The sequence below is a fragment of the Ornithorhynchus anatinus genome, chromosome 1, assembly GCF_004115215.2.
Source record: "Ornithorhynchus anatinus isolate Pmale09 chromosome 1, mOrnAna1.pri.v4, whole genome shotgun sequence".
NCBI lineage: Eukaryota > Metazoa > Chordata > Mammalia > Monotremata > Ornithorhynchidae > Ornithorhynchus > Ornithorhynchus anatinus.
This window is the reverse complement of record NC_041728.1, coordinates 2,590,863-2,614,239: the sequence shown is the minus strand read 5'-3', so window position 1 is coordinate 2,614,239 and position 23,377 is coordinate 2,590,863. Positions and strand designations below refer to the sequence as shown.

Genomic DNA, 23,377 nt, shown 5'->3' with positions numbered 1-23,377 from the left:
TACCTCATCTCTAAAATGGGGATTAAGACTGCGAGCCCCATGTGGGACAGGGACTGTGTCCAATCCGATTTTCTTGTATGCACCCCAGTGCTTAGAACAGTGCCTGGCACATATTAAGTGTTTAACAAATACCATAAAAAAAGAGGCGGGGTAGATACAAGACAATCAAATTGGGCACAGTTCCCCATTCCACATGGGGTTCACGATCTGAGGGGAAGGATAGCTACTTTATCGGCGTTTTACCAGATGAGGCAACTGAGTTCCAGTGAAATGACTTGCCCAAGGTCACAGGGCAGGCAAGTGTCAGAGCTGGGGTTAGAACCCAGGTCCCCCGGCCCCCAGTCCCACGCTCTTCAGTGTAAGACCTCTGGTGTGGTGGATGCTCCCTTCTTCTTCTCCCCGCTTTGTGCCCACGGGACCCTGGCCCGGCCAGAGGGGATGGGTGAGCCCCTCCGGGTTGGGCCTTGGTGGTTTCTTTTGGGTCTGAGTAATAATAACTGTGGTATTTGTTAAGCACATACGATGTGCCAAACACTGTTCTAAGTGCTGGGCTAGATATAAGATTATCAGGTTGGACACGTCCCTGTCCCACTTGGGGCTCACAATCTTAATCCCAGGAGCAGTGTGGCTCAGTGGAAAGAGCACTGGCTTGGCAGTCAGAGGTCATGGGTTCTAATCCCGGCTCCGCCGCTTGTCACCTCTGTGGCTTTGGGCAAGTCACTTAACTTCTCTGTGCCTCAGTTACCTCCTCTGTAAAACGGGGATTAAGACCGTGAGCCCCACGTGGGAAAAACTGATCACCTTGTCTCCCCCCCCCCAGCACTTAGAACAGCGCTTTGCACATAGTAAGTGCTTAATAAATACCATCATTATTATTATTATTTTACAGATGAGGGAACTGAGGCCCGGGGAAGTGAAGTGACTTGCCCCAGTCTCTGCCTCTGGTCTCTGCCCTAGCCTCCACCCTGGGCCTCTGCCGCCTGTCTGTCCAAAGGAGCTTTCTGTGGCTATTTTTAGGTTTAGTAATTCCTGTCCCATCACTGGTCTGGCAGAGGTTCACACAGACCCTTCCGCCCCTGGCCTTTCTCCCCTGACTCCCCTCTCCTGCCTGCCCCTGACCTCTCCCAGGACCAGGGCTCCCTGCTGGAGTGGGGCAGGTTCAGAATAAAAGGAAGTACTTCTTCCCCCACCAGGGGATAAAGATGCAGGGAAACTGCAAGAGGAAAACCCCCCTCGGATCCAAATCCATGGGCAGATCCTTGGATGAGTGTGTGTTTACGTTTGTGTCAGTGTGTGTATGTGTGTTCTGGGTCTGGAAGGGGAATGAGGGGGCTGGGGGAGGAGAGTCAAGGGTGTCGGATGGTCATTGCTGGGTCACTGGGGGGAAGGGAGAGTCAGGAATGGAGAAGAGAGAGTTATGAGTGCTGGGTTGTCCATGCTGGGTCACAGGGGGCGGGTCAGGAGTGTTGCATGGTCTGCCGGGTCGTGCGGTAGAGTCGAGGGTGTTGGATGGTCCATGCAGGGACGTGCAGGGAGAGCCGTGGCTGGAGTCAGGGGTGTTGGATGATCTTTTCTGGGTCAGTTTTGGAGAGTCAAGAGTAGGGAGGGGAGAGTCAGGGTGTTGGGTGGTCTCTGCTGTGTCACTGGAAGAGGGTCGGGGATGGAGAGGGGAAAGTCAAGGGTGTTGGACGGTCTGTGTTGGGTCACTGGGGGAGAGACAGGGATGGAGAGGGGAGTCAGGGGTGTTGGATGGTCCGTGCTGGGACACTGGGTGAGAGTCATGGGTGGATGACGCGTTTCTGAGTAGTCGTTTGAGTTGTGAGTTGTGCCGTACCTGTCTCTGGACTCTGTCTAGACCTCCAGAACGGGTCTGTCTCCTCCGTATCCCAACCCTCTGGTCAACACCCCTGACTTTATCCCGTGACCCACTGCGGACCACCCAACACCGCGTCTCTCTCCAAGTGATCCAACGTGAACAACCCAACACCTCTGAGTCTCCCCCAGTGACCCAGCATGGACCACCCAACGCCCCTGACTCTCCCTTAATGATCCAGCACAGACCACGCAATGCCTCTCTCTCTCTCCTCCAGTGACCCAGCACAGACCACACAATACCACCGACTCTCCCCTCTCCATCCCCGAATCCCCCCAGTTTCCCAGTATGGACCATCCAAAACCCCTGGCTCCTTCCTCCAACCCTAACTCTTCCCCGTGACCCAGCACGGACCATCCAACAGCCCTGACTTTATCCTCTCCATCCAAGAATCTGCCCCAGGGACCCAGCATTGATGCCCCTCCAAGGTCCTGCTGACATTTCCGATTGCTCAACCGCCGGCGGGCATGGATTCTAAGTCCTCGGTCAGTGTCTTAGCTTGTGGCTTCTCTCATAGTCAGACTAAAAGGATTTGAGGCTCAGAGTGGACCCCTTCTTGGAACCACTAGTTAGATTCATTCAATAGTATTTATTGAGCGCTTACTATGTGCAGAGCACTGAACTAAGCGCTTGGAATGAGCTAGTCGGCAACAGATAGAGACAGTCCCTGCCGTTTGACGGGCTTACGGTCTAATCGGGGGAGACGGACAGACGAGAATGATGGCAGTGTGGCCTGCACTGATCTCCATGATGTCCTACTCACTTCCTGGCACCTTGCTGGGGCGGAGAGGCGAAGGTCTGTGTCCACCAGGAGCTTGGCGGGCCTCCCGGAACAATGGGATCGGTTCTGTCTGACCCAGAAGCTGAAGGAAGCAGAGTCCACCAGCAGGACTTGGGGAGCGTCTCCCTGGTCCCCGGAGGAGAGCGCGTTAACCCCATCCCAGGCCAGGCCCCACCTGGGAGCCGGCTGAATCAGTGGGAAGGCGGCTGTAATCTTACCCGAGATGTTTTTGGCATCTCCGCCCGAGGGATCCACTAAAATGGACCTTCAGTGTCAGAGCCGGAGCCTCCGCCCGCTAGCCAGTCGGTGGTGTGCAGGGAACCCCCTCTGCGGGCAGAGCCCTGGCCTAGGCACCCAACCCAGTGTGAAGGAGAATGAGATCAAACCCTGGGTGATGCCCCCGGGTCATCCCCAGGGACCCTGCAGCACAACACACACCCTCAAATTTTGAGATGGACCTTCCCACAGCCCTGTCTCTCTCTCTCTGTGGTCTAGACCGTTCAACTCACCTGTCTCTCCCCTCTCCCTCCCTGACTGTCTCCCAGAGACCCAATATGAACAATGCCACATCCCTGATTCTCCCTTTTCCGTCCCTGACTCTTCTCCAGTGACCCAGCGTGGATCATCCAACTCCCCTGACTCTTCCCCCAGGGACCCAGCACGGACCATCTGACGCCCCCGATTCTCCCCTCTCCATCCCTGACTCTGTCCCACTGACCCAGCACGGGCCATCCAACCCTGCTCACTCTCCTTCCTCCATCTCTAGTGACCCAGCCTGAACCATCCGACACCTCTGATCCTCCCCTCACCATCCAGTGACTGTTGTCTATTGTCCGTGGATTTATCCAAATGCCCATGAGAAGCAGCAGGGCCTAGTGGATAGAGCAGTCACCTGACAGTCAGAAGGACCTGGATTCTAATCCCAGCTCTGCCACTTGTCTGCTGTGTGATCTTGGGCAACTCACCTCACTTCTCTGTGCCTCAGCTACCTCATCTGGAAAATGGGGATGAAGACAGGGAGCCTTATGTGGGACAGGGACTGTGTTGTGTCTACTCGGGCACTTACGGTGCCTGGTGCTTAGTAAGTGCTTAACAAATACCACAGTTATTATTGCTGGGGTTACCAACTGCACAGCTCCCCATGGGAATGGATTCCACGTGCTCATCCTTCGCTAGGGGAATATTGTTGTATATTCCCTGGATCTGAACCAGCCCCTCTCCAGTTTGCCGTGGTGGGGTGGGATTTGGGGAGCAACCATTCCACGTTCACGGTGTCCACCCACTTCTTGGTTCCAGCAACTCCAACCCTGCCCCCTCTCAGCGTGGGTCCGTCCCCGCCGCAGAGCCCTGCCCCTTTCGGAAGCTGCTCCATCCCCCCGACCTTCTTGGTTGCTCTTCGTTGCCCCGTGCCCTCCAGCTGTGCAGTCTGTGCCCTGGCCGCTTGCGGATGGTGCCCAGAAATCCTGGGGCATATTCCAGGAGTGGGCAGGGCCCGGCTCCTTACACTTTGGCACAGCGGGGCCTCCCGGGGGGATTTTTTTCTCCCTCCATGATGGTGTCCAGCGTTCTCTGACCTTTTGGCCTGTTGCCATCACCCGCTGGACGGACGTTTCATTGGGCCCATAAGCAGTGACTCCGTGATCTCTCTCCCGAGTCGTGACTGGTAGCCCTGAGAAGCAGCATGGACTGGTGGACAGAACACCGGGCTGGGAGTCAAGGGAACTGGGTTCTAATCCCAGCTCTGTCACTGCCTTGCTGTGGGACCTTGGACAAGTCACTTCACTGGCGCTCAGTTTCCTCATCTGTAAAATGGGGACGAAATACCCATTCTCCCCCTTAGACTATGAGCCGGAGATTATGTCCGAGCTGATTATCTTGTGTGTGTCTCCCCGAGCTCTTGGTACATAGTAAATGCTAAACAGAAGCAGCATGGCCTAGTGGATAGAGAACAGGCCTGGGAGTCAAAAGGACCTGGGTTATAATCCCGCCTCCCCCACTTGCCTGCTGGGTAACCTTGGGGAAGTCACCTCACTACTTTTGCCTCAGTAAACTCATCTGTAAAATGGGGATTAAGACTGTCTGTGAACCCCATGAGGGGACATGGTCTGTATCCAGCATGATTAGCTTGTATCTACGCTAGTGGTTAATACGTTGTCTGGCACATAGTAAACGCTTAACTAATACCGTTAACAAAAATTAACAAATCCCACAACGATCATTATTATCATCACCATGGACCCATGTCCACAGATTTTGAGGCCATCCAGCTCATCGTCCTGTTGAGCCGGAACAGACCAATCCATCCAAGTGGATAAAGCATGGGCCTGGTGGTCAGGAGGACTTGAGTTCTAATCCCAGTTCTGCCACTTGTCTGCTGTGTGACCTTGGGCGTGTCACTTAACTTCTCTGAGCCTCAATTACTTCATCTGTAAAACTGGGATTAAGAACTGTGAGCCCCATGTGGGACAGGGCCCGTGTCCGGTCTGATTAGCTTGTATCTCCCCCAGTGCTTATTACAGTACTTGGTAAATAGTAAATGCTTAACAAATAGCATAAGAAACATGGATGGGAGGAGCGCTTCGTGCCCTTGTTACAATCCCCACCTCAATCCCCCAGTTGTTTCATTCTGCGTTTAATAATTTTGATACTATATGCTTATTATGTGCCAAGCACTGTACTAAACACCGGGGTAGATCAAAATAATGAGGTTGGACACAATTTCTGTTCCACACGGGGCTTGCGGTCTGAGTAGGAGGGAAGAACAGGTATCGCATCCCCATTTTACAGATGAGGCAGGCCCAGAGAGGTGAAGAGATTTGCCCAATATCACCCAGGAAGCAGGTGGCAGAGTCGGGATTGGAACCCAGGTCCTGTGACTCTACGGCCTGGGCTCTTGTCAATGGGCCCCGCTGTTGCTCTCAGGGTGTTGATGCGTTTCCCAACTTGCTTGTTTACGACTGGACGGGCGGCTGCGTCGGCAGCCCGGGGCCACCCTGGGAAGACTTGACCGATGGTCTGTCGGTCGGCTGGTCGTGGTTGGCCTTTTGAGTAGGTGTGGCGGGGAGGGAGGGGGGTGCTCCCGTTTGGGGTTTGGATCCGAGCCAATCCCGGACCCCTAGATCGCCCTGACCGTCCCTCCGTGCCTCCACCGTGTCTCCGAACGTCTCGGCCCACCTATCGCCGGGAAGCTCTTCGGACCGTGCGGGGTGATCGGATTCGGCCTCGGGTCGCTCCGGGCCAGGGCACCTGGGGGTCCGTGGGTCAGGTGGGCGAGTGTTGGACGACGCCCGGGGCTGGGACTCGTTTGGGACTCGGAGGCGAGCCGGCCTCCGCGATGTGCTCAGAATGGCTCCCGCTTCCCCCCACACCCTCCTTTCCGCCCTCCACGTCCTCACCCTCTCTAGACTGTCAGCTCGTTGTGAGCAGGGAATGTGTCTGTTCTATTGTGTTGTTGTACTCTCCCAAGTGCTTAGTACAGTGCTCTGCACGCAGTAAGCACTCAATAAATAATAACGATGGTATTCGTTAAGCACTTACTAGGTGCCAGGCGCCGTTCTAAGCGCTGATGTAACTGATTGACTGTCGGCTGCGTGCAGGTCTTCAGTAGTATTTCCCGCGTGCCCGCCGGGGCCGGAACGCTATACTGAGCGCTTCGGGGAGCACAGTGGAGTTAGAAGATCCGACCCCTCCCCTCGAGGTGCCCGCATCCAGCGGGGGAGACTGACGCAGGGCTCTCTAGGCAGGAGTCGAAAGAGACCGGAAAATGGATCTGGAGTCGACTAAGTGCTTAGATAGTAGAACGCGTAAGTCGATACGTACGTGGGTGCTGCGGGCGGCTGTCCGGGCATGGGGGCGGCTGTCGGGGCATGGGGGTGGCTGTCGGGGCATGGGGGCGGCGGTGTGCCGTCAAAGTGCTGAGGGGGCAGTCGGGAGGGCGTGACCCCAAAGAGAAGAAAGATTCACCTTGTGGAAGAGTTGGGGTTTCAGGTGGTCTTCGAAGACGAGCAGCAGCACGGGCCCGGGAATCGGAGGACCTGAGTTCTAATCCCGGCTCTCCCACCAGTCCGCTGGGTGACCTTGAGCAAGTCACTTTGCTTCTCTGGGCCTCAGTTACCTCATCTGTAAAACAGGGATTAAAGCTGTGGGACGTGGACTGTCCAACTTGATTTTCTTGCATCTACCCATCTATCCCACAGTGTCTGGCTCCTAGTAAGTACTTAATGAATGCCATTTTTTAAAAAAAGATGAGAGCGGCAGTTCGCCAGAGGGGGAGGGAGATCCAGGGAGAGTGGGGAGGGTGTGGACAAGGTATTGGAGGCAGAAGCCGTGAGCAGGAGACACAGCAAGTAGGTTAGCTTGAGGGAACAAAGAGACGGGGAAGAGAGGGGGCGTCTAGGAGGCAGAGAGCCGATGGAGTGCCTTAAAGCCAACATTTCGGGGTTTCGGCTTGTCACAGAGAAGAGCGGTAGGTTTTGAGGAGGGGAAGACCTGCACAGAGCGACGTGTCGGAACAGAGATCCGGGCATCGGGGCGAAGTTTGGACCGGAGAGGCGGGAGGCAGTGAGGTCAGCGAGGAGGCTGGTGGGGTGTGGCGTTGGGGCTTGGGACTATAAACTCGCAGGAGATGCTATGTTCCCTGTCCTCAAGGGGGATACGGTCGAACGAGGGATGAGGGGAAGCCAAGCTCCGGGCCGGACCTGGGAGAGGGCTTGGACCCAAACAGAGGGGGTGACGACTGAGAAACCGACACAGGAAGACACCCGCCCTGGGCCGCAGGTGGCCGTGGGCGACGAGCCCGGGCCTCGGGAGATCAAGGGGCCGGGCGCTTCCCAGGGAAACGTCGGTGACCCCCGGCGTCGGGAAGGCCGCTTCCCTCCTTCCGGCCTGGGAGGAGCCCGGACCGGGGCTTCACGGCCAGGGGGCTTCTCGGGGCCACCGGCCAGCCTGTCCAGCAGGAGGGCGGATAAAATATTAAATTGTAACTCCATCCTCATCACAGACAGGCACCGGCGGGGGGGGACGGGAGGGGTGGGAGGGCAGACGTCTCCTCCTCTCTTTATTTTTGGAGGCCCATCCGGGAGGGACCGTGGCTTCGGGGAAGAGGCTGGCGTTGCTTAGCGACTAATTCGTTTTAGAAAAGCCCCGTCGGACTTGGCGGCGTTCGCTCGTCAATAACCCTGGCAGCACGCCGCGGGCTGGTGGGGGAGGCGGGCCCGGGCTCCGGCCCCTCTGTCCCCGGCCCCGTCCGTGACACTGGCATGGGGAGAAGCCGTCTTCCATGGCCAAGACGAAGTGGGATCCCCAGGAGCAGCAGTCTTGGGGCTCCACTGGCTTCCAGCCCCACCCCGCACCCAGATCGGGGCAATAGCTGGGAGCGTCTGTCATTTTCCTCTAATAAAAATAATGACAATAATAATAATTGTGGAATTAAGTGCTTATTATGTGCCAGGCACACTGTACTAAGCGCTAGGGTAGATACAAGCTATTTAGGTTGGACGTAGTCCCTGTCCCACACGGGGCTTACGGTCTTCACCCCCATTTTACAGATCAGAGGACTGAGGCACAGAGAAGCGAAGTGGCTTGCCCATGGTCACACAGCAGACAAGTGGCAGATCCGGGATTAGAACCCAGGTCCTTCTGACTACCAGGCCCGGGCTCTATTCACCGGGCCGTGCTAATTGTCTAAATAGCGGAAAGCCTGGCTGGTGGGATGGGGGCCTCGGTTTCTGTCTGTCACCTCCTCTCTCCCCTCCCCCACGCTTATCGGGTTCCAACTATGTGAAGAGCACTGTTCTAAGAGCCTGGGAGAGCAGACACAGTCCCTGCCCTCAGGGTGTTTACAGTCCAGGGGCATCACAGCGTTAGGGACAAACCCCGGTCGATCTCCAGTTGGACAGCCTTTCCGAGGTCCGTGGACTTACGCGTGGGTAGAGGAGGTGGGTTACTCCCAGCCCCTCTGGGATCCGGCATGTGGGGGCTCCGTTCTCCAACCCCTCCTCTGCCCCGCTTCCTTCTGGCCAGACGGCGGGCTTCCCCTGAGGCTCGGGTGGATGTGTGGTCAGCGGGAAAGCCGTGACTGACACAGAGCTGGGGAGCCGGGGCCCTGGGATGGGGGACGGTGGAATGGGCGGACATGGGGAGCCTGGGATGGACTGGTCGTGGAGCTGGGGCCCTGAGCTGGAGGGCGGTGGAACGGATGGACGGACGTGGGGACCGGAGCCCTGGAGCAGCCTGGCCCGGCACGCCGGGACCCAGAGCCTGCAGGCCGTGCTATGGAGGGACGGGGAGAGCCGGAGCCCTGGGCTGGGGGCGGACTGGCGAGCAGTTGGACCGTTGGACACGTGGAGTCGGGACCCTAGGCTGGATGGGCCCGGGGTGTCAGGACCCTGAGCTTGCGAGAGGTGGGATGGACGGACAGGGGGAGTCGGCGTCCCGGGCTCGGCTGGCCGGGGGGCAGGCAGGCTCGAGGGGCTGGGGCCGCTGGACAGGCCGGGGATTGACCACAGGAGCCGGCGTCCCTGCTGCTCTGCGCAAACTGCCCCGAACTGCAGCGAACTGGTCCGGTGTCGGGGCCAGATGCCCGGAAAAAACGGGGCCGGGCTTGAAAGAGAATGCCGGGTGGATGACTAAGAATTTTCTTTCTATGACAGTAATTATTATTATAATAACTGTGGTATTCGTTAAGCACTTACCATCAATGGTATTTATTGAGTGCTTTCTGTGTGTGGAGCACTGTAAATAAGCACTTGAGGGAGTACAGTGCAATAGAATTGGTAGACACGATTCCTGCCCTCAAGGAGTATACAATTTAGAGAGGAAGACAGAATTGTTTTGTACTTGTCTACTCTCCCAAGTGTTTACTTTTCATTGGCGTATTGATTGAGCGCTTACTGTGCGCAGAGCACTGTACTAAGTGCTTGGAAAGTACAGTTCGGCAACAGATAGAGACAATCCCTACCCAACAACGGGCTCACAGTCTAGAAGGGTCACAGTGCTTTGCAAATAGTAAGCGCTCAGTGAGCAGCATGGCCTAAAGGGAAGAGCCCAGGCCTGGGAGTCAGAGGGCCTGCGTTCTAATTCTGGCTCTGCCACTTGCCTGCCGTGTGACCTTGGACAAGTCACTTAACTTCTCTGTGCTTCAGTGAAATGGAAATAAATCCTACTCTCTCCTACTTAGACTATGAGCCCAATGTGAAATGGGAACTGTGTCCAACCTGATGATATTATACCCCAGTGCACAGTACAGTGCTTGGCGCATTTTAAGCACTTACAAAAGTAACCGTATAAAAATCTACCATAGTTATTAACTAAAATAAATCACACGTAGGAGAAATGGCAGTGTGTTGTTGTACTCTCCCAAGAGCTTAATTCAAGTCTTTGCACACAGAAAGCATTCGATAGATACGATTGATTGAATGAATGAATGAATGTGTACATAAGTGCTGTGGGGCAGAGGGTAGGCTGAATATCAAAATGATTAAAAGTGTACAGACCCAAGCGCATAGATGACCCAGAAGAGTGGACAAACAGGGGAGATGAGGCCTTATTCGGGGAAGGCCTCTTGGAAGAGATGTAATTTTAGAAGGGTTTTGAAGGTGGGGAGAATGAGAGGTCTGTCGGATATGAAGCGGGGACGGCGCTCCAGGCCGGAGGGAGGACATGGGCCAGGGGTGGGCTGAAAGATAGACGACATCGAGGTACAGTGAGTAGGTTGGCGTTAGAGGAGTGAAGTTTGTGGGCTGGGTTGGAGTAGGAGAATAGCGAGTTGAGGTAGGAGGGAGCAAGGGAGGGAGGGAGGGAGACTGCTTTAAAGCCCATGGTGAGGAGTTTCTGTTTGAGGCAGAGGTGGATGGAGGGTCCTGACGAGTGAAGAAGCATGGACTGAACAGTTTTGTAGAAAAATGATCCAGACAGAGTGAAGTAATGTGGCTTAGTGGAAAGAGCACGGGCTTGGGAGTCAGAGGTCGTGGATTCTAATCCTGGCCCTAGACCTTTCTCCAGGCATAACCTTTTCCCATGGCCTAAGCTTTTCCCATGGCCTAACATTATCCCCTGGCCTAAACTTTTCCCCGGCCTTACCTTGACACCAAGCCTAACCTTTCACCAGACTAACCTTTCAGCTAACCTAACCTCTTCATAACAGTTATCTGTAAAATGGGGATTAAGTGTGAGCCTCATGTGGGACAACCTGATTACCCTGTATCAACCCCAGCGCTTAGAACAGTGCTCTGCACATAGTAAGCGCTTAACAAATACCAACATTATTATTATTATTATTAGCTGTGTGACTTTGGGCAAGTCACTTAATAATAATGACACGTATTTGTTATGCGCTTACTATGTGCCAAGTGCTTAACTTCTCTACGCCTCAGTTATGTCATCTGTAAAATGGGGATTAAGACTGTGAGCCCCATGTGGGACAACCTCATTACCTTGTGTCTTCCCCAGTGCTTAGAACAGTATTTGTCACATAGTAAGCACTTAAAAAATGCCATCATCATTATTATTATTATTATTATTATTAAGTATGGACTAGAGTGGGAAGAGAGAGGAGGCAGGGAGGACCGCGAGGAGGCTGATGTAATGGTCAGGGTGGGAAATGCAAAGAGCTTGGGACATTGTAATAGCAGTTTGGATGAAGAGGAAGGGGAAGATTCTAGAGATGTTGCGAAGGTAGAGCCAACAGAATTTGGAGACCGATTGACTATGCGGGTTGAATGAGAGAATTGAGTTGGGCGGGAAGATAAGGAGTTCTGTTTTGGATATTTTAAGTTTGAGGTGTCAGCGGGATATCCAAGTAGAGATGTCCTCAAGACAGGAGAAAATGCGAGAAGGAGAGAGGTTGGGGCCGGAGAAGTAGATTTGGGAATCATCCACATAGAGATAAAATATAATATCGGTATTGGTGAAGTGCTTACTATGTGCCAAGAACTGTACTAAAGACTAAGGTAAAAAGCAGGTCCCACATGGGGCTCATAGGCTAAGTAGGAGGGAGAACAGGTTTCGAATCCCCATTCTGTAGACGAGGGAACCGAGGCACAGAGAAGTTAAGGGACTTGTCCAAGGTCACACAGCAGGTAAGTGGCCGAGTTGGAATTAGAATCTAGATCCTGTGTCTCCTAGGTCAGTGCTGTTTCCACTAGGCCACACTGCTTCTCTAGATGGTAGTTAAAGCTCTGGGAATGGATGAGTTCTCCAAGGGAGTGGCTCTTGATGGAGAATAGAAGGGGTCCCACAACTGAGTCTTGAGGTACTCCCACAGTTAGGCTGTGGAAGAGTCGGAGGAGAGGCCAGAAAGGTGATTATGTTCCAAGCACTTTGGTAAGCATTGGGGTTGATAACGATAAAATCAGATCCGACTCAGCCCCTGTCCCTCAGTGTGCTCACAGTCTAATGGGGAGGGAAAACGGGTATTGAATCCCCATTTTACCGACGAGGAAACTGGCTCAGAGAAGTGGAGTGACTTGCCCCAGAGTGACCCAGCTGGCAAGTGGCAGAATCCACATTTGAACCCAGGTCCTCCGACTCTCAGACTTGTATTTAATAATGTTGATGATGACAGTTGTGGTATTTGTTAAACGTTTACTATGTGCCAGGCACTGGGTTAAGCACTGGGTTAGATTCAGGCAAATTGGGTTGAACATAGTCCCTTTCCCACATGGGGCTCACAGTCTCAATCCCCACTTTACAGACAAGTGGGAGAAGCGGGATTAGAACCCATGACCTGGGCCCTGCTGGTTTATCTGCTTTAAACCCTAAAATGGCCTCAGCTGTGTGCTGCCCTAGGGCTGTTCCAGAAGCACCAGGGGCCCTGCGTTGGGAAGGTCTTGGTGCCAATTATGAGTTCGGGGGGCTGTGGATCTCACCTTGGCCATCCCCCTGCCTCCATGTAGGGCCACACCTAAGATGTCCCGGGTGGGTGGGGGCCCAGGAGGGTCTCGGAAGCTCACTCTGGGAGCCCGGTGGCTGGAGGGGCTGTGGTGAACCCCCTCTTTGCCCAGGGCAACTGCCTGGTTGGGGGGTGCTGGGAGATAAGCAGGCCGGAGCTCCGGTGGCGGCTGGCTAGGAATGAGGCAGTTGGGGTATTGGGAAATTGGGGGAGTTTCCGAGAGCAGAGGGGCATTCCGGGGCAGGGAAGGATTTCATTCATTCAATCGTATTTATTGAGCGCTTACTGTAATAATAATAATAATAATAATAATGTTGGTATTTGTTAAGCGCTTACTATGTGCCGAGCACTGTTCTAAGCGCTGGGGTAGACACAGGGGAATCAGGTCGTCCCACGTGGGGCTCACAGTCTTAATCCCCGTTTTACAGATGAGGGAACTGAGGCACCGAGAAGTTAAGTGACTTGCCCAAAGTCACACAGCTGGCAAGTGGCAGAGCCGGGGTTTGAACCCATGACCTCTGACTCCAAAGCCCATGCTCTTTCCAGTGAGCCACGCTGCTTCTCACTGCTTCTCACGCTGCTTCTACTGTGTGCAGAGCACTGTACTAAGTGCTTGAAAAGTACAGTTAGGCAACTGATAGAGACAATCTCTACCCAACAACAGGCCCACAGTCTAGAAGGGGGAGGCAGACAACAAAACAAAACAAGTAGCAGGTATCAAGGAAGGATGTGGGCAATTGGTTGGTGCATGGGAGAGGCAGAGAAATCAAGAGGCGGGGCAGGGGACACGGTGAGCTGAGGAGGAGCGGGTGGCAAATGAGGGAGGGAACCGGCAGCCGGGATGTCGGGAGGCACGAGGAGGCAAGAATCTTTCACGGCCCCCGGATAATGCACCCCCTTGCGTGATTCCCCCCTCCAGACCTCAATCCCCCTCAGACAGTAGAGCCAAAGCCACCGGACAGTCCAAGCCAGGGTCTGGGGTCTGACTGCCCCATCAACCCCTCACGCCTGCCCATCTCTGGGGCGAACTGGTTTCCCGCGCGGAGCGGCCCCCACGTCTCTGACCACCTGTCCGCCTCCCCCTTTCCTTCCAGAGGTCCTTCACGCTGATCATCGAGGCCTGGGACTGGGACAACGACACCCGGAATGGTGAGTAGGCGGTGAGGGGGACCACCGGGATCTGGGGGCCGCTGCCTCGCCCAACGGGGCCGGCGCCATCGGGCGTGGGCGTGCGGGTTTGTGGGTGTCCCGTGCCCCGCTGACTGGGTCTGACTTAGGGCGGAGGGTCGGTCTCTCTGGCGGCTGGCCCAGGTACTCTCCAGGGGCTCCGAAGGCCCCTTCTGAAGGCCGTCTCTGGTGCAGTGTGGCGGAGCCGGGGCAGACTGCTTGCGAATGGCTGTAGGAAGCTGCCAGCCCCGGGATTTTGGGGATTTTCTGGCTCTGACTGCCGGCAGGGTGGACGGCTGTGGCAGGATGACCCCCCTTCCTCAATGGCAGTAGCTGCGTCCCTGTGGGATTCCCTCCCCACCTGCCCCCCGGGGAGTCTGTCTGGGCTATAGGCACACCCCTCTGCTCCCATCAGTCGGTATTTACTGAGCGCTTACTGTGTACAGAGCAATCTACTGAGCGCTTGGGAGAGGACGGTACAGTAGAGTTGGCAGATACGCTCCCTACCCAAAGAGAGCTTACACTCTGGAGGGGGAGACAGACATTAAAATAAATTACAGATAGAGGAAATGGCAGAGTGTAAGTACATACATCAGTGCTTAGAACAGTGCTCAGCGCATAGAGCACATAGTAAGTGCTTAACAAGTACCATCATTATTATTATTATACATTTTGTGGGGTTAAGGGGGGGTTGAATGTCAAGGGCTTAAAGGGTACTGATCCAATACTGATCCTTCTGCGATGTAGAGGGCAGAGGTTGTAGGGGAAATGAGGACTTAGTTGGGGAAGGTTTCTTGGAGGAGATGGGATTTTAATAAGACTAGGAAAGTTGGCAGAGTGATGGTCTCTTGGATATGAAGGGCAAGGGAGTTCTAGGCCAGAGGCAGGATGTGGGTGAGGGATTGGCGGCGAGATAGACGAGATAGGGGTACCGTGAGTAGTTGGGGTTTTTTTATGGTATTTGTTAAGTGCTTAATATGTGCCAGGCACCGTTCTAAGCACTGGGAAGATACAAGCTAATCATATTGGACAAAGTCCATGTCCCACATGATTATCCCCCTTTTACAGATGAGGTAACTGGGGCACAGGAAAGTTGAGTGACTTGGCATTAGAGGTTGCCATTAGAGGAGCGAGTTGCCATTAGAGGAGCGAAGTGTGCGGACTGGAAGGTAGTAGAAGATCAGTAAGGTGACCGTGGGGTTTCATCCAGGGACTGGAATCCTTAACTTAATCGTGCGCTTGGGGGCCGGCTCGGGGCGGGAATCTTCCAGCCGAAACCAAGGATTGGGCTTCCTGGTGGGCAGTGTCTCCGAGAAGCACCCGACAGCAACACCCACCCCCGCCTCTCCCCGGGGCACGGATGTCCTCCCCGGAGCACAGCTTCCAGCTCCATCGGTGCTGGCCCAGGCCGAGGTGGGGGAAGCCAGAAGCCCGTTTTCGAGTCCGAAAGGGGACCGGCAGCCCGAGGCCGACGTCTTCACCGGGGTGGGAGGAGCAGAGCAGATGTGGGTGGACGGCCTGGAGCATAGGAGGGATCGGGGAACAGGCCGGATCGCTGTGCCCTGGGCGGCCGGAGAGAGGGCCGGGAGGGCTCACCCTCTGGGTGATCCGGGGCCACCCACCTGGAGGAGGAGGGGGACGGTGGAAGATGTCTCGCAGCCTCCCTGGGCCTAGGAGGGACGCCCACAAGGAGCAGGCAATCCTCTGACCCATTCTATCCAACACCGGGTCCCTCTGGACCAGACAGGACCGATCCTTGGGGCCGGAGGTGGGGCTGAGGGTTGGGGGCAGCAGGACTGGTGGTCCCTCTCTGGCCCCCTCCTCCTCCTCCTCATCCTCACCTAAGGGGACTCGGTCTTCAGTTTCCGAGCGTCCAGAGGTGATGATCGATTGCTTGCCCCTGCCCAGGCTGACGGACTGTTGCCTCCCTAGTCCCCAGGGAGGTTTTGCCATGCCGTTGGGCTCTGGGCGGCTGGGTGGGTGGACGGGTGGATGGACTGTTGTCCACCAGGCCCCGACCATCTCCTGCTCTCGTTGAAGCCGGGCCAAGCCGGTGGCCAGTGAAGATCCTGCTGGGCCGGGCTGGGCTTTTCTCTCTTAGGGGCTCAGGGTTAGTCAGGTCCCGAGGGAGGAGAAATCCGTGTGTGCCTCAGCGGAACGCCCGCTCACCAATCGTCTCTCCTCTCCATCCCTTCCCCCTTGTCTCTTTTCTCCCCTTCATCTCTATTCCTCCCCCTCTTCTCTGTCCCTGTCTCTCTCTCCCTCCCCTCCACCTCTCTCCTGTCCCCCTGCCTCTCTTTCTCCTTTCCTCACCTCACTCTCCTTTTCCCATCTCTCTCCTTTCTCCTGTCTCTCTCTCCTTTCCCTATCTCTCTCCATCCCATCTTTCCTTTCCATACCTCTCTCCTTTCCACATCTCGCTCTCCTTTCCCCATCTCTCTCTCTCTCCTTTCCCCATCTTTTTCCTTTCCCATGCCTCCTTTCCCTGCCTCTCTCTCTCTCCTTTCCCCCATCTCTATCTTTCCTTTTTCCCTTCTCTCTCTCCTTTTCCCCATCTCTCCTTTTCCCCTTCTCTCTCTTCTTTCCCCCACGTCTCTCTCTGTCTCCTTCCCTCCGCCACCTTCTCCGTCTCCCTCGCCGTGCCGGACCCCCGGTTTCTCCGGGTGTGGGCTCCCCTCCGTCCCCGCAGGCCGTGCAGACGCCCTGCTGATCGACAGGGTGACCCACGCGGGGCTGATTAACCCCGAGGACCGCTGGAAGAGCCTGCAGTTCCACGGCCACGTGGTGAACCTGGAGGCCACCATCCGGGTCAAGTGCGACGAGAACTACTACAGCACCACCTGCAACAAGTTCTGCCGGCCCCGCGACGACTTCGTGGGCCACTACAGCTGCGACCAGTACGGCAACAAGGCCTGCATGGAGGGCTGGATGGGCAAAGACTGCAAGCAAGGTGACCGAATGACCCCCGTCTCCCCCTCCTAGAACTCCCTGGGGCTCCCCACTTTCCTCCTGCACCCATCTCCGCTCCCACAGAGAGTGGCTCGATCTCTGTCATTTGCAGCTAGACAGCACCAACTCTTTATCATTTTACATCTCTCTGCCTCATAGAGAAACAGCATGGCGTAGTGGATAGAGCATGGGCTTGGGAGTCAAGAGGTCATGGGTTCTCATCCCACTCTGCCACTCCTCTGCTCTGTCACCTTGGGCAAGTCACTTCACTATGCCCCTATGCCAAGAGGTCGGGCCGGGCGAAGCCCAGTGAGCGGCCTCTGCGCACCGAGCTCTTCCCAGCCCTGGGGGATCTGCCTTCTGGGGCCACATGATGGACAGATGCCACTCCGTGCATCTGCCCTCCCAGAGCCCCCAGCCCCGTGTCTCTGTCTGGGGGGAGGGGATGGTTAAAGCAGGCCCATCCAGAACGCCAGGTCCGGGTCACCTGCCTCACGGTGGACACCAGGTGGGACCGACAGATTACAGCTCTCTGTCTTTGTCCACAGCGGTTTGCAAGCAAGGGTGCAATCTGCTGCATGGAGGCTGCAGCGTGCCAGGAGAGTGCAAGTGAGTGGACCGGTGCCCCCTCTGAAGGATGGGGGGTGGGAGGCCGACCTGTGAGCCTGGGGGGCCGGGGGAGGGTCACTAAGGGTGGGCTAGACTCCCGTGTGCCGCGCCCCACCACCCTTCTTTGCGTTGGCGGTGGCCAATCTAGGACTGACTGAGTCCTTTACTGTGTGCAAAGCACTGTACTGGGGTCTTGGGAGAGTTACAATATAATGATAAATGGACACATTCCCTGCCCATAACGAGCTTACAGTCCAGAGGGAAGCCTACGGTGGCCGTTAGTCCCAGGTGATCTCTCATCCAAGTAATAATCAGGCCCGACCTTGCTTAGATTCCGAGACCAGATGAGATGGAGCGCGTTCAGAGTGGCATGGCTGTAGATTCGTGGTTTGGGGGCAGGGACTGGAGGGGAGATGGGGGTCACCGCAGGCCGTCTCAGAGCCCATCAGTCAACCGGCGGTACTTTCTGAGTGCTCACCGTGTACAGCGCAGAGTACTGAGCACCCTGGAGACTACACTCCTCCCCTGCCCACAGTCTGGCCTGGGAGACAGACACCGACGCAAATTTCAGAAAGGAGGAATGAACTGTGTAGAGACGGGGACATAAGGGCCGCGGGCGAGTGTGAGGTGCAGAGCTTACCTCAGAAGCACGTGAGTGAGGCCGTGGTAGGGTGTTGTTAGTAGGGGAGAGAAGCATTTGGCAGGGAAGACCTCCTGGAGGAGGTGTCACCGAGAATGCAGAGTCAGGGAAATTCTCAGGTGGTGGTCAGATTGCTAGGATGAGTAAAGTCAGGAGACCCCTCGGAATGGGTGCTTGGGTGGGGAGGGGCGGTCTTGCTGTGAAGGGGGAGGGAGGGTGGGTTCCAAGGGTCCTCGGTGGGAGATCAAGCCCATCATTGGGCAGGGATTGTCTCTATCTGTTGCCGAATTGTATATTCCAAGTGCATAGTACGGTGCTCTGCACATAGTAAGCGCTCAATAAATACTGTTGAATGAATGAATGAGAGGCGAGAGCGAGGGCCAGGGAGTCGGTCGGCCCAAGAGGAGTGAAACAGATGAGTTGGGGCGGCATGGGAGAGGAGCGAGGGTAGGAATGGGGGCAAGAGCTGATTGAGGAGTTTCTGCTTGATGAGGAGGTGGATGGGCAGCCATTGGAAATTTCTGAGAAATGGGGAGATGTGTGCAGAGCGATCTTTCAGGAAAGTGATCCGGGCAGCAGAGTGAAGCGTGGGCTGGATGGGGGTGAGGTTGGAGGCAGAGAGGTCAGCGAGGAGGCCGACGCAGCCTACAGGTGGAGAGCCCTGATTTTGCAACTTGCCTCCCTGGGCCTCTTCCTTGGCCCAAAGCAGCTATCCCCGCGGTTCAGGCAGACCTGCGCTCGGCTAGGGGGCTGCCGGGCTCCTGGGCGGCTGGGGGTCTGGGGACTGCTGGGGTGGGCCCTGCTCTGCTGGGAGTCTCGGGGCTGCCAGGGGGGCATGCTCAGCAGGGGCTCCGGGGCCCCTGGGGCCGTGGTCAGCAGGCTGGGGAGCCTTGCTAAGTGGATCGTCCCGGAGCTGCCAGGGTGCTGTGGTCGGCAGGGATCCCAGGGTTGCCAGGGGGCCGTGGTCCGCTGGAATCCCAGGGCTGCCAGGGGCTTTGCGCACAGTAAGAGCTCAATAAATTCGATTGAATGAATGAATGAATGAAAGGGTGACGCAGAAGGGATTGGGAGAAGAGGAAAAGAGAGCTTAGTCTGGGAAGGCCTCTTGAAGGAGATGGGCCTTCAATAAGGCTTTGAAAGGGGGAGAGTGATTGCCTGTCGGTCCACCCTAGCTCTCCCAACTTTGGGATGTGCAAGTGGTCGAGTCTGACTAGGGTGTTGGGACCTTACATAGGGCATCACCAGGTGTCTGGCGCCTCAAAGGGCTCAGCGGTGGCTGGACGACCACCCCAAATAATTATAATAAATGTGTTCATGGAGTACCTACTATGTGCCAGCCACTGTACGAAGCGGTGGGTAGATATGAGATAATCAGGTCAGATGCAGTCCCTGACCTATCCGATGCTCACAGTCTGAGCGGGGGAACAGTTGTTTTCAGTCACTTCTCAGACAAGTGAAGTGACTTGCCCAAGGTTACGCAGCGGGTAAGTGACGGGGCCGGGATTAGAATCCAGTCCCTCCGACTTCCAGGCCTGGCCTCATTCCACCCCTCCACACGAGTGGTTCTCTAGGTCAGGCTGCCAAAGCCAGAGTGGGGAGCGGGAAGCTGGGGATCTTATCCAGTATGGTTTCAAGGCCACCTCAATCAATCAGTGGTGTTTACTGAGCATTTACTATGTACTAAGCAGTTGGGAGAGGACAGTCCAACAGAATTAGCAGCCTCGTTCCCTTCCCATAATGAACTCACAGTGTAGACGGTAGGCCCAAGGTGATGGTTGACCACAGTTCAGCTGGATGGAGGGAGGGAAGGAGCAGGGGATGGGATCACGTGACCCCAGCCTCTCTCCCCCTCCTCTAGGGGACCCCATCCTACCCTTGCCCCCCTGCCTTGGGGGTGTAGGGAGGTGGGGGATGGGATGGGGACCCTGTTCTCACAGGCTCCCCCCAGTACCCCCAACCCCAGAGGATCCCGCTAGGCAGAGGGGTCCCATGTGCTCCATCATATAATCCCTGCTTCAGTTTTCTAGACTTTTCCACCTTTAAGTCTGGGCTTTTGGGGATCAGAGTAATTCGGGCCCCACCCACCCAAAAATACAAAACGATTGAGCTGTTGCAGAACTGTGGGTAAGCGGAGACCGGAAGGAAGCAGTGACCTTTCTATTTTTCTTTCATGGTATTCATTTGTTCATTTAATTGTATTAAGCGCTTACTACGTGCAGAGCAATGTAGTAAGCACTTGGGAGAGTACAATACGACAGTAAATCGACACATTTCCTTCCCACAACGAGCTTACAGTCTAGAAGGGGGGAGACAGACATCAATACAAATAAACTGTAAATAAAAAGAATGAATTAATATAATTTGTAAACTGTAAAATTATATATACTAAATAAATTATATGAAAATATATAAAATTATAAATTTTATTTGTACAAATAAATTAAGTAATGTAAATTGCTTATGCATATAAGTGTTGGGCTGGGAGGGGGGAAGAGCAAAGGGAGTCAGTCAGGGCGACGCAGAACAGAGTGGGAGATGAGGAAAGGTGGGCTTAGTGTGGGAAGGCCTCTTGGAGGAGATGAGCCTTCAATCAAGTTTTCAAGATGGGGATAGTAATTGATTTCAGGAGGGAGGGCATAAACGCTTACTATGGGTCAAGCACTGTTCTAAACGCTGTGGGAGATACAAGTTTTATCAGGTTGGGTAGGGTTCCTGTCCCATAGGGACAAATAACCTTGAAAATAACCAGCCAGTTACCAGCCCGCCAGACCCGACTCTTCCCCTGCCCCTCTCCGGGCCTGCACCTGGGAAAGGAGCCACTGAGATTAGGTCAGAGGTTCCCCTCTGCCCCAGCAAGCAGGAGTGGTTGAGTAGCAGGTTTTCTTACCCTTTCCTCCTCGTTTCGGCCACAGTGGGCTTTGCTGTCCTCTGGGGAGGGTCAGTCGGTGGTGTTGATTGAGCACTTCCCTTGCTCAGGGGGCTGTACTAAGCTCTAAGGAGAATACAACACAACAGAGTTGGTAGTCACGATCCCTGCACTCAAGGAATTTGCTGTCTAGTGGGGGAGAGAGGCATTTAAAGAAATTACAGATGGGGAAGTGGTTGAGTGTGATATCCAACGAACGATACTCTCCCCACTTTCAAAGGCCTATTGAAGGCACATCTCCTCCAAAGAGACCTTCCCCAACTAGGCCCTCATTTCCTCTAATCTCACTCTCTTTTACATCGCCCTTGCACTTTGATTTGCACCCTTCGTTCACCCCTCCCTTGCTCTCATGGCACTCATGTCCATATCTGTCATTTATTTATATTAATGTCTGTCTCCCCCTCTAGACTGAGAGCTCACTGTGAACAGGGAACGTGCCTGTCAACTCTGTTATATTTTAGTCGCCCAAACGTTTAGTGCAGTGCTCTGCTTACAGTAATAGCTCAATAAATACGATTGGTTGATTGAGTTAATAATTGTGGTATTTGTTAAGTGCTTACACTGCACCACTGAGCACTGGAGTAGATATGAGATCATTAGGTCCCAGATGGGGCTCACAGTTTAAGTAGGAGCTAGAACAGGTATTGAATCCCCATTTTGCAGATGAGGGAACTGAGACCCAGAGGAGTTAAGTGACCTGCCCAAGTAGCAGTTGAGTGGCGATCCAGGATTAGAACCCAGGTCCTCTGTGTCCCGGGCCTATGTTTCATCCCCTAGGCCACGCTGCTTCTCAGCTATGTACATAAGTGCTGTGGGGCTGAAAAGGGGGTGAGTATCAGAGTGCTTAAGGGGCTTACACCCAGGTACATAAGCAATGAAGAAGGGAGGTTGGATTGGATGAGGAAATGAGGGGACAGTCAGTCAGGAAAGGCTTCTTGGAGGAGATGTGATTGAAGGGCGAAGGAGCTCCAGGAAGGAGGGAGAATGTGAGGAAGGGGCTGATGGAGCTCTTACAGTACAAAGCATTTGGGAGAGTAAAGTATAATAATAAACAGACTCATTCCCTCCCCACAATGAGCTTATAGTCTAGAGGGACAGACAGATGTTATGATAAGTAAAGATAAAGGTAATCACAATAATAATCGTGGTATTTGTTAAGCGCTTCCTTTGTGCCAGACACCGGAGTGGACACAAGCAGATCGGGTTGGACACAGTCCCCGTCCCATGTGGGGCTCACAATCTCAATCCCCATTTTATGGGTGAGGGAACTGAGTCCCAGAGAAGTGAAGTGACTTGCCCGAGGTCACACAACGGACAAATGGCGGGGCCGGGATTAGAACCCATGGCCTTCTGACTCCCAGGCCCGCGCTCTATCCGCTATACCACTACACTTCCAGAGAGTAGGTTGGTGTTAAAGGAGCACAGTGCGTAGTAGGAAATCAGCGAGGTGAGGTGTGGGGGAGAGCTGATTAGTGCTTTAGAGGCGATGGTGAGGAGTGTCTGTTTGATGCCGAGATGGATGGGCAACCACTGGAGGTTGGAGCCGAAGGAGTAAATAAGTTCTCCAAGGCAGTGGGGGTAGATGGAGAATAGAAGAGGATCCAGAACTGAGCCCTGAGGGAGGACCCCCATATTTGCCGGGCGGGGAGGCAAAAGAAGAGTCTCAGCTCTCCTGCAGAAGCAGCAAGTGTCCAGTTGTCATTATCCATCCCCGTGGCCCCCTGGCATCTTGCCAGCCCCCTCCCTCCCTCAGTCCCTGCCTCCCCACCTCCTCTCTGAACCGACGACGCTTGTCTCCTGGCGCCCTTTGTGTTCCTGCCTTGGTCCGACCAGCCGGGCCTCTCCAGGAGCTATTCTGGGCCGGGGAGGCCGCTGTGGAAGGGGAGAAATAAACTCCAACCGGACCACCAGCAAGCCTCCCTCCCCTCCTCCTTCCCCTCCCCGCTTCAGGCAGCGCTGGCTTTGAGCGGAGCACGGGGGCATGGTCTGGGCCCTCCGGGTGGGAGGTCAGGGGGACCCTCGCCCTACCCCCCAAGTGGTTCAGGCCAGGACCGGCAGCCGGATGGAGCCGGATTGTGGGGTGGGGCATGGAAGTGGAGACGCCGTGTTGGCCGGCGGGGGAGGGGGATGTGGAAACGCAGTGTCGGGTCCACGCGCTGCCCCCGACTCCAGTTGCGTGACTGGAGGAAGAGAAGAGGCAGCGGAGGGTGAAGAGGACGTTGAGGTCAGAATAGACCCTCAGTGGAGTGAGGCTGACCGGCAGACTGCCTCCTGGGGGAAGTGGACGGATGGGGGAATGGATGAGCGAGGGGAAAGGGGTCAGGAGGTCACCTTCCGCCGCCTCCTGGGGGGATGGAGGGGCGGAGACGGGGTCCAGTGAGAGGTAGGCAGAGCCTGGACGGGCTGAGGCATCCTGGTTTCAGCCATCTCGAGAAGGGCAGGCTGAAGTCCCACTTGTTGCCGAGGTGGCGGTGGCCAGCCTGCACCTGGTAGCCTCTATTGCGTCCGCAAACCCCTCCCTTCCCCGCCCCCATCAAAATCAC

At 55.2% G+C, this 23,377-nt stretch overlaps 1 protein-coding gene across 1 annotated transcript in view; it reads left to right on the top strand.

The window, feature by feature from the left end:
• The window catches only part of JAG2 (jagged canonical Notch ligand 2), a 69,784-nt gene that overhangs the window by 18,631 nt on the left and 27,776 nt on the right, over positions 1 to 23,377 (top strand). Inside the window, exons 3-5 of the mRNA XM_029049742.1 lie at positions 13,638 to 13,692; positions 16,400 to 16,660; positions 17,208 to 17,268. Coding sequence (XP_028905575.1) covers positions 13,638 to 13,692; positions 16,400 to 16,660; positions 17,208 to 17,268 — 377 coding nt within the window. The remainder of the gene's footprint in view (positions 1 to 13,637; positions 13,693 to 16,399; positions 16,661 to 17,207; positions 17,269 to 23,377) is intronic.